This window comes from Hesperophylax consimilis, chromosome 5, assembly GCF_061612785.1.
Source record: "Hesperophylax consimilis isolate HC1 chromosome 5, BYU_Hcon_1.0, whole genome shotgun sequence".
Taxonomy (NCBI): Eukaryota; Metazoa; Arthropoda; class Insecta; order Trichoptera; family Limnephilidae; genus Hesperophylax; species Hesperophylax consimilis.
In genome coordinates, this window is record NC_142840.1 from 19,988,345 (window position 1) to 20,000,000 (window position 11,656).

An 11,656-nucleotide genomic window follows, 5' to 3' on the forward strand; every position below is an offset into this window, starting at 1 on the left:
TTTTTAGCTCAAATTTCTATGTATTCATTTCTGATGTTTAATTTATTGTGTTTCAGGAAAGTGTGTATTTGGCGCTGGGGTGGTGGGTTGGTGTGTTCGGGCACCATCATGATGGCAGACAAAGCCAAGGAGGAGAAGCAGAAGAAGATGGGGCACCCTTGGGGCGCTCTGAGCTGGCCCTCCTCGCGGGTGCTGCTCTGCTGCTCCAAATCCTCGCAGCTACTGCGCTGCAACTTCCACGCCTGCTACTCGTAACTTAAATTGTGCACTAAACAAATACTCACGCTTTTCTGTACGCATTATTCGATTCAAGTAGAAAATATTCCCGTGTTATGAATAACTTAACCGTATTTAAATTCCTTTCATCATTATAAGCTGGAAATATTGCTTGTGCAATATTGGAGGACTTAGCTAACAGGGAATTGAACCCACAATGCCTTGGAGGGAAAGGAACACTTTGGACCACTCTGCTGATCAGTCATAATTTTATTAAGAATTTTTATCTGCCGAGTAACCGCTCAACCCCTCACCCCGACCTCAACTGTCCTTTCTGTCAAACCTGCTGATTTTTCAATGTTTTTCGTCAAAAAACTTGTCAGCAGAGGTCACAATTTAGTTTATTTTTTTTACTCCAAATAATAATAATATTTGGCTAATTTATATAACGCCATTTTCGTGAGATAATGCCCTAATAACTGGTCTGAATAATGCCTGGAATAACTGGTCAAGTACATCCCTTAACACCCTGTATTAAAAGAAGACTGTCCCGGTGTCGGTTTCAACAATTCTATAGTTTTATTCCAAGATTAATGAAGGCCTGAAAAAACCAGAGGAAGGTTTATTTTGCATACATGAAATTTCGAAAAACCACCTCCCCTTTCCCCCACTTAAACTGGAGTTTTGATATTTTTTGATGAAATTTTGCACACAAGTGTGCAAAGGCAATGTCGCAAACACAATATTGCTGTGCAAAGATTGCCAAGGCAATCAAAATAAGAGGAAAATTACTGTCTCTACCAGATTTTGAAAAACCCTGCTTAAAGCCCGGACAACCCCGGGGGCTTCAGCTAGTGCATTATATTGTTTTAAATAGAAAACTATAACACTTTTAAAATATCAGAATTAAGGGAGAATTTCATTAACCTCTCAATAAGGGTTTGATTCAGCAATGTTTCAACAACATTTGTTGCTCTCACGAATTTTACAGGCTAATCAAGCTAAAGCTATCTATAAAATATCAATATTATTATTACAGTAGATCCAAGACTTTCGGCTTCACCATCCTGCACGAGGAGCACAACCGCGGCCTGTTTGCCATCGGCGCTAGTGCAACAGACAGCGCGGATGAGGACTGGCGAAACCCGGCTGCCTCGCCCACCATCTGGACGGCTGGGCAGGACCGTATGCTCGTGGGCTACTCGGCCGACGACAGTAAGGTGGCGGCCAACTATACCACCTTCGGGGGGCACGTCTACGACATTGCCGTGTCGCCCATTGCTCCTTCAAGGTAACATCTTTTCATGAATTGGGAATTAAATGAATTGTGTTTTTCTTATCCTTTTCACATTTCCTATAGATGTTGGTGCTTTCCATTTGCAAAAACTTCACGTGTGTCCAGTTTCCACTAGCTCTCTCTTGTCAGACTGCTGTGTTGGATATAATTTGAATGGAGGCATAAATCTTGTGTTTCTAAAGCTGTGAGGACCACTTGGAATCGACTGTAGCCTGTACTTGTATGAGCTTGTTGTTGCTTTCCTCAAGTCTTCACTGATGCTTTGCATCAATTGTGATCTTAATTCACATAGAGTCTTGCACCATTCCAGGATGGTAATTTATAAAGCCATTCGGTGGCCATTTTACCAGTTGTCAGATATTATTTGGACGTAACCATAGTAGACGCTAAAACATTGAGATAATTTAGCGGTATTTGTTTATGTTATAGGTTTGCAATAGCAGCTGGCGATGGCATGGTGCGAGTGTGGGAACGTATTGAGAATGGCGTTGCTAGTGGCATGCGCCACTATTGGAACGGCGTGCAGGGGCGCGTGCAGGCCGTGGCGTGGCATCCCACGCGGGAACACTGCCTCGCTTTCAGCAACTCAGAGGGCAGGGTGAGTGCTAATATCCACATATTCACCATAGCTTACAACATACTGAGCTTTGAGCCAAAACTAAACAAATTTAATCCAAATTATCTTTTTATTGGTGGTATTTTATGGAAATGAGCAATACTAAGGACCAGTTGTTTCGGAGAATTTGAACAATTCATCAAATTTCAATGTTAATTTGCGAGTTCTGTGAAAGTCCTATTCAAGTTCTGATATTATATCATTATAGGCTAGTTTCTTGACAGAACTGAAATAATAACAGAACTAGAAAATATCTTTCACAGAGCTCGCAAATTAACGTTGAAATTTGAAGAATTGTTCAAATTCTTCAAAACAACCCGTCCTAAGAGTATCTTCTACACTGGTTTATTAGTTATAGTTATATTAATGACTCTCAAATGAAAAATGTGAAACAGAAAAATCAGAAATAGAATTGAACCCGGGATATCAGCCTTACAAAGCCCCGACAAAGCCGAGGTCATGGGTTCAATTCCTAGATGAGACCTAAACTTTTTATTTTCCTCCTTTTTTGTTTGAGAGTAGTTAATACATATTATCTTCAATGATTAAATCATCCAGAGAGACGATTTTGGTTCTACTTAAGGATAAGGAATTGTCCTTAATCTTAAAATTAACAACTTTTTCGTTGTCTTCCGGAATCGCAGTTAACGAAAAAGTCGTTAATTCCCAATTCTGCTGTCATTCGTTCATGAGAGAACTGGAAAACTAACGTAAAAGTCGTTAATAAATTGAATAAAGATAAAGGACAGTTCCTTATTCTTAAGTAGAACCGAATCTCGCCCCTGGAGCTTTCAACTGCTCCGGTGCCCTTTATTTCTGGAACTGAGTTTAAATTATTCATGAATTTTAGGTGGGCCTGTTAGACGCCAGCGCTATGTCCCCCGCTAAGGTGCTGCCGCCCGGTCTGTCCCTGGGGGTCTACAACATCTGCTGGGGACCCAGGAATGTGTTATTTGCCAACGGAGGGGGAGAGCTGGTGGTGTATAACACTAGCCATATTAACAGAGGTACTTTAATCCGTTCCGGTCGCTAGCGCCACAAAATTGATGTTAATTATTTATATCTTCATGTTCTCCATAAAACGGTTATTTGTACACCAATATAATATTGAGAATATTACAAACTTGAGTTACAAGTAAGTATAAAAAGGTCATGGGGGCAGTTTTACTATATTGTGACGTGCTTCAAAATATAGTTGCTGAACTGTCTGTACGTGCTGTTGAAAATGTTGATGGTAAATCATTAAGCAGTTGAATTGCTCTGTTGATGGACGCATTCTGATAGGCAGAAGTCCTCACTTTCGGAGTATATAAAAGTGCATGGGATTTCCCACGAATTATCGAACCTTACCAATTCTTATGTGACCAATGATAAAATTAAAAATTATTAGTATTATAAATTTTTTCGAATCAATTCTTAATACAGTACTATTAAGTAAACCACTGCTCGATCCAACAACTTCCATAATCCGCCACAACTACCTACTTACAAAAAATGGAAACTTTACAAAAGATCGATAGCCGTGTTTATTTGTTTTTATGAAATATTCGTTTTAATTTTTAGGATATTTTGTATATATCGTAATAATCCGCCGCTTTCACTAATTGGACTCTTGCACGGTTTTTGGGGTGGCGAATTAGTGAGAGGATTATGTATTTATAATTTGTACAAAGCCACATATTTTAATTTTCACGCCTGCTTAGAAACTAATCATTATCTTTCTTATGTTGTTTACATTCTTGTTTTCAGACCCCGAGAAGCTGACGGTGATGTCTAATGGCCGGAAGTGGGGTGTCTCTACGGTGGTGTGGACCGAGGACTTCCTCACCGTGGGCTCCTCAGACGGGCAGCTGGGGCTGCTGAAGCCAGACTACCCCTACGACATGGTCGCCTCGGGTGTGCCGCACAGGTAACCAACATTCATCATTGTTATTTCACTGCATTCTTCTTGATGCCTAAATAGGTGTAATACATTAAGATTTTATTTGTTTGTTTTAAGCTTTATTTAGATGTGAGCAAATTTTTTCATAATCTAGTAATAAAATACAAAATAAAATAACAAATAGAATCATAAAAATTATAAGGAAAAAGAACTATAGATAAGAAAAACAGTTACCCCAGTTTAAGATGTGTATACAATTCATAAATTTTTTGTGGTGGTATAAATTTGCCGCGAAATTTCGATTTACGGGTAAATATATCTATTTTTACGAATTTACTTTGAATATATGAGTATGAAAAGGCCGGCCACGATAAAAAATCTGCCGAAAAAAATCGATTTAGGCGGAAACATACCATATTTTTACGATATTCACCAAATATTTGAATTTAAAAGGCCGGCTGTGAGGAAATTCTGCCGAGAAAATTCGATTTTAGTGGAAATATACCACATTTTTACAAATTTACATCAAATATCTGAATTTAAAATGGCGGCCGTCAGCGAAATTGGCTGTGAAATTTCGATTTACGCGGAAATATATCGTATTTTTCCAAATTCACTTAAAATAACTGAACTTGAAGGGCGGGCCGCATCGAAAATCGGCTGCGAAATTTCAATTTACGTGGATATACATCGTATTTTTACTTTTATTAGAATTAAAAGGGCCGACTGTGACTTATGCGGAAATGTGTGGTATTTTAACGAATTTACTTTGAATAACTGAACTTGAAGGGCCGACGCGACGGTAATCGGCTGTGAAAATTAGATTTACTCCAAAGATACTACCCAAATTTGAAGGGGCGGCCAAGGAACTCGATTTTCGGGGTCCTTTTTTTTCATAAAATTTCGAATTACGAGGGAATTTGTTAATTCGAAATTTGATTTTTGATGTCCCGTGGATTTCGAATTAACGAGTTTCTAATGCAATTCCTCTGTAAAGAAAGTGTGAGGCCTAAGCTTAGTTGGATGGATGGTACAGAGATAATGGAGGGATACTACAGAAGTGGCGGAGTAAAGTCTCCGAGAGGCATAACATCCACCATATATAGTATGATTATTTAACAATATTTAATTTATTTGTTATTCCAGAAAGAGCATACAGTGCATCGCCTGGCACCCACTGGCTGTGTCTTCAGAAGATGGTTTATCACCTTATTATGACCTGATTGCTGTTTCCTCCACTTCTCCCACGATTGTCATCATGAAAATGATAAAAGATGAAGGTACCACTTTATAACGTGTCTGCTTTATTTGTTAACCTGCTTAAATCTAAAATATATGTTATTCTTTGGATAAGCTATCGAGGATGGTTATAAGAGAGTACTAAAGATGACTGAGTATCGCTGATCAGTTTTAATAAAAAAAATTTGGATGATTTGTGTAGTGCGGTTTTTTTGATAACTCAGCTCAAGGGCGCTAATGTCTCCCTCTTTCTCATAAACTACACTTGAAACCAGTGGCGGCCTAAAGAAAATAAAATCTAGAAATATATAAAGAAAATATCATATTTTGTTTTATTTTTGATGTTAAAGATTGTAAATTATAAAAAAAAATTATTTCAATTGATTTAGAGTTTAGGGACGTGGCATCATATTTGTACGTCGTGGATGGATTAATGGACCAATAATTTTGTCACAGTAGCCAACTATAAATCAGAACCTAAACAAATATAGAAATGATAAATTATATACACTATGTAGAAACTTACATTTATTAATAATAAAATAAAAATAAAAGGTGTGCAATTTAAAAATTAGGTAAATATAATTTGAATGGAAATGCTCTTTGGAACTCAGGACACATAGGTTCCTTTAATTTTTTTCATGCGTATTGTGTACTGCGATACTGGCCCTGGGGGAAATTATCTCCCTGGGGCCCCCAGCATATAAAAAATCGTATTTGTTTCTGTCAAATATTATTTAGGAAAAAAAATATAATCTTGTAAAAAAAATTTTTTTTGTAAGATGGCGGCCAGGTTACATACTTATGGGCACTAACAGGTAGAACTATGTTCACAAAACCTAAACAATATAACACATTTAAATAAATTAACACAATGTTTGCGGGGGGTTTTTTAATCAATCTACGCCGTAAAGCGGGCAATTTTTATCATGTTCGCGCCCAAAATTCCGTTTCATGTAAAATAGCTATAACTTCTGAACTATTGATCAAATTTAAGTAAAATTTTCAGTATTTTACCTTATTTGAAATTTTTTATTATGATCTGGTCACAAATTTTTATATTTTTGAAAAAAAAATTACGATATATAAGTTTAAATTTAAAAAAAATTGAAAAAACTGCACTTTTGTCGTATTGTCTATTTAGTCATTTTATGCACATTCAACAAAGTATATATATTTTTTTAAATACACACCACTAAACACTAATATTGTTTGAAAGTATGAAATCGTTGGAAACAATTCCCTTCATGTAAAAGTACATCATAGAATTTACACACGTACCGGGTTTCGCTAAGTATTTTGTGTACCGCGCACATACGACATCGCTTTCGCAGATTCTTATTTTTACCAGGGCCTTCAATCTTTTCCAATATATGTTTTCGCATATCCATCGATAGTCTTCCTGGAGGATCAGATTTTGAAGATTTTTTTCGATACCAGATGTTGATGGTGTTGGTTCCGGGTCTTGACTATTATCTGACGAAATCTGATCAGCCACCCAGTGCTCTGCGATTTCCTTAAAAAATTGTTTATATTTTATTTTCCTTTCTTTTACAGAGTTGTACACAACAAATGAGTTGAATAATGCACAATTTGTTATATACATCGCTAGTCTTTTTGTCCATTTAGTGATTTTTCTTAAAATATAATAATACGAAAGATATTGGTCTGCTAGGTCAATGGCTTTCATATATTTATTGTAATCGATTATCATTACCGTAGTCCAGTTTATAGGGTATTTTTTATGAAAAAATATCCCTTTATTATGTAACAAATAAATTTTCGAGCACAGCACACAAATACTTTGTACGAAATTTTTAAAGCGGAATGTAGACAGAAAAGAAAATAGAGAACGTCTTGAACGAAACAATATCGCTTTAACAATGAAGAAATATAAAGATTTAAAAAAAAAACGAAATATTTATCTTACAGTTATTTTATTTCAAGTGTATGTTTTATGACCACAGTCGGCCGGCCACCCGACTCAATTCTACGAATTGCCAGGTACCTAGTACACGTGTCACGAGAGCTGACGCATAAGTTTTACTTCACAGAGTAACCAACATCATACGTTACTCGTAATATATTGTTACTCTAAGTGTACCTACAACCCATTTTGGCGTCTCCCGCGCTTTACCAATAGTGTACAAATACGAAAAACGCTTTTAAGCGTCTCCCGCTCTCTACCAACAGTACGCAAAAGACGCTTTTAAGCGTCTCCCGCAAACAATGTGTTAATAACTGCTTCATCATTATTAAACAATTAAGATAACATTAATGTGAAGAAAACATGATACAAAATACCCCCACAGAATATGAAATATGTAAATTTGATTTTAATTAAATTAAAAAATATATATATATTTATTTTTTTCAAAAATTATGTTTTTTGTTGAAGGTTTTTCATTTACAATTTATAATGTTTTAAAAAAAAAAATCGTTTTCCACTACAATAACACCAATAATTTATTTTTCAATCTTATCACTGTAGCACACTCCAAAGGTATGATCCACCACTGCATGGAACAGAAAGAGAGTTTACAATTACATACATATTTTTCAATGATTTTCAGCCGATGGATCAGTAAAGCTGGAGTCCTACGAGGAGTTCAGCCATCACCGCTTCCGGGTGAACAAGCTATGCTGGAGCCCCCACCACAATGGGAAGCTCCTGTCCGTATCCCACGATCAAGCCGTTCAGGTACTTAGCTTTTGATTATTTTCAATTGTTTAATGAATGAAATTTGTTTAGTTCTTAGATTGTGTTGATTGACCACTTAATTCTAGTTTGGAATTTCATAAGCGGGTTTCCATCACACTGTGTTATGGTTGCAAGGGATCATGTCTCGGTTATTGCAAATAATTTATTTGTAGTTAATGGTGATGATATGTGTTGTTATTTTAGGTAGTGGACGTGTTGAACAAGTGCGTGTCGCACACGCTGCTAGGGCACGCGGACCCCGTGCTGTGCTGCGTGTGGTGCCCCGTCAACCCGCTATCTGTCATCTCGGCTGGGGAGGACTTCACTCTGCGCGTATGGGACCTCACCAACCACCCCCCGCAGGACCTGCCCGACCATAGGAAACTTAAACGTTAGTAGCCAATACTATTCTAATTATGCATTTTTCTCTTGATGTGCCTTATTCCTTCCCTAATAACGCTTTCTCTCCCTTGACATGTCTTCTTCCTCCCCGAATGTGCTTACTCTCTCTCTCTCTTGATTTGTCTCTATCTTCTCTCCCTTGCTATGTCTCATAATGACGCATATACATATGTGAGTTGAACCACGAATCATGGGAAAGGAACAAAGAAGCGAACCGCCGTTTGAGGTTGATTCGTTCCTTTCCTTTAAATAAGGTTCTCCCTTGAAATATGTACTTCTGTCCAATAGCCATTAAAATTCTCTTTTCAGTACGTTACATGAATTATTATCTACAGTAAATTATACCACTTGGACATTGGATATATTTTTATCTGATTTTATCTCTTCAACCATATATCTCAGTAACCCATTTATACAACACATTAGGGAGAGTCCGTGTAGCCCCGACCCCCAAATAATGAAAAATATGTATATCTTTGTGGAAATAATTATATATGAGTTAGAAAATATAATCTAAGGAAAATTAAACTTATGATTGTTAAATAAGTAATGTAATGAAAAACAAACGCATGAAAAAACGGTGGAAACCAAAAAACGGCTTTTAGCGCCAATGATCTTTTCCCACATTCCCGACTGGCAGTACATTTTATTCCTATTGAGTGCATTTTACACTGTATCAATTATTGTTTCATGCAAAATATGCACTTGTTAAAACAATTATTGAAAAATTTGTCAATTAGCAACATGTTCTGTAAGTCTGGAGGTACCTTACCAAACATATTGATCGAGTGTCCTTGAAGTGAATTCACCATGTATTTTCACAAACACTATTTGCCAGCTTCTTTTTTTCTTTTCAAAGTTTGGTGGGAAATTTACTAAGTAAAAGTGGTTCCATTATACGGGGTTATTAGACTACTCCCATGTTCTAGGTAAATGAATAATAAATTAATTAAGTGAATCATTAAATATTGAGAGATGATAACTATAATAAAAAACCCTCAATCTTACTTTTGCTGAAGGTAGTACATATTATCTTAAATCAAAAATAAACTGCTCCAAACAGAATAATTAACAATTAGTGCTTAGGTATGAAGTTGGTTGCTAGTGAATGAAAGTGCACTGCCATCTATTATAGTTTCATCAAAACAGAGGGTGGTCGGGGGTTTCTTGTTATACTACTTAATACTCTGTGCTCATAATAATAATTGAATGTTTTCAGTGAAGAGGAAGATGAATTTAGCCCTAGTAGAAGGCAACGCAGTAAAATCCAAAGAATTGGGAAGTGACGACACCACTCCTCAGTCCCTGCTGTCTGTGAGCGAAGAACAATGCCCAAAGAAATACGAGTCTTCGGAGCAGTTGGCCACTCTACAGAAAGTACCAAAGAAGAAATCCTCAAGGAACCAGTCACCTTTGGCAATGCTGTGGAAGCAGTATAAGGATATCAGCGATCCGGGGGAAGGATGCAGGAGGCTCTTCAAACAGTACGTGGCTAGGAAATCTCAAGGAGATGACGAAAACGCAGTCGAGTTGGACTACAGCAACGGCTATGATTACCTCAAGATATATGGGGGCTATAATGATGTCACGGAATTATTAGATTTGGAGCGTAAGTTGTAACTTTGCTATAGTTTGACCAAAAATAAAAGACCATTCCCTAGGGTCTTCCAGAAGGAAGCGAGGTTCGGGAGGCGAGTGTGGCGTGGCAAGCCACTAACGAATTACTAATAAATCAGAGCCTTCTATGCACAGCAAGAGATGTGCATCTGCGCACCTTCTTATATATATAATTTATTCAATAGTGGTTTATCCAACTGCCAAAACATTGGTAAATCACAATGCAATTCAAATGTTTTATCAAGGAAATTTCGAATCAGCGTAAAATGTTCATTCAAAGTACTTGGATACCATAGACATATGAATATTAGTAGACCTGCCCTAAGTGATTAAAAGCGTATTATCCCCACTCCCCATACCGGTTCCATTGGAGCCGGCTGTGCTCGCGTATGGCCTCAAGTGAAATTTGAAAACGTGACGTCATCATTCTTGTGCGAACTATGGTCGAGGCATCATCGGTTCATTTTACGAAATAACATGGCAAAATGTTGACTTGTACTATGAAAACTTGTAAAAATAGATGTGAAAAAGAGAATAAACCCAATTGTCGTATTACATTCCATATATAAGCATTATTTTACTTTATTTTAAGCATATTCACATCGTATAATATAGATCAGTTTTAGAAACATATACTATCACATCGAGAAACGTCTGGACGCGAAACACAAAGCTGGTTGGTTGCTGGGAAGTAAATTATGAACATTTATAAAAGTGTCTTAATTAAATACTTAAACGAAATATTCGACTCTGAAAATAGAACCGAATTTTTTTGCCGAATTTGGACTTCGCAAATTTGTTCATAACGTGGCGAGTAATTTGCGCTCCCATGTAAAAATGTCTATTCATTCAAAGGCAGATTTTACTTTTAAGAAGTAAATGGTGATATTATAATGCGAGATGCCTATTTACTGTCAGATTGATTTATTGACGAATCACAGTCAGCCTTACTCCCTTCGTTCTTCAACAGTTGATTTTACCCCTCGCCATTATCTTCTCGTCTATTAATTCCTATGTCTGTGTTGGATACATTAAAAAGTAGTACATAATGTGTTTTTATTTTACAGAACACAAGCATGAAGAAAATTTGAATTGGGATCTGTGGGCTGTGCTGGGCCTTCTGCGAGGGGACGCCAAGAATGTTCTGGAGAAAGCCAAAGAGAAGAAGAAGATTTGCAGTTCGCTGTTGTCTGTCGCTCCTTCTGTCTCACACAGGTAACCATTAAACTGGTGACCGGATAACTCATCAAAATGATAATTCAACACACCTTTAAAAAGTTATAAAGTCATGAAACGTGATCAATCAAAAACTAGATTAAATAGGTTATGTAGGTAACTGTTTAATCTAGTATTTATCATGGAACCATTAAACTATACCTACTATTTTTTTTATGTTCTCCACCAAGTTCATTTATTTTTTAATTAATTAACTGACTTACGTCCAATATATTACAAAGCGACACGAGATTTGGGACAATGTACAATGCAAGAGTAAAGGATGGTCTCTTCTCTTGGCTCTTCTTATCTCTTCTTGTTTCTTCTAGTTTATCTTGGCTCCTTTGGCCTCTTCTTGACTCGCCTTGGCTCTTCTTACATATATTTGTATCTTCTCGTCTCTTCTTGCATATTCTTACATCTTATCGCCCCTTTCTGTCTCTTCTAGTCTCTTCTTACATCTTCTCTACC

At 36.8% G+C, this 11,656-nt stretch overlaps 1 protein-coding gene across 2 annotated transcripts in view; it reads left to right on the forward strand.

Annotated features, from left to right (window-relative positions):
• The window catches only part of LOC149423630 (uncharacterized), a 34,562-nt gene that overhangs the window by 11,759 nt on the left and 11,147 nt on the right, over positions 1-11,656 (forward strand). For both annotated transcript variants that reach the window (XM_089631691.1, XM_089631692.1), the window contains exons 6-15: positions 57-251; positions 1,256-1,507; positions 1,943-2,111; positions 2,980-3,136; positions 3,879-4,038; positions 5,158-5,291; positions 7,824-7,951; positions 8,156-8,342; positions 9,573-9,962; positions 11,038-11,185. In XM_089631691.1, coding sequence (XP_089487817.1) covers positions 57-251; positions 1,256-1,507; positions 1,943-2,111; positions 2,980-3,136; positions 3,879-4,038; positions 5,158-5,291; positions 7,824-7,951; positions 8,156-8,342; positions 9,573-9,962; positions 11,038-11,185 — 1,920 coding nt within the window. The remainder of the gene's footprint in view (positions 1-56; positions 252-1,255; positions 1,508-1,942; positions 2,112-2,979; positions 3,137-3,878; positions 4,039-5,157; positions 5,292-7,823; positions 7,952-8,155; positions 8,343-9,572; positions 9,963-11,037; positions 11,186-11,656) is intronic.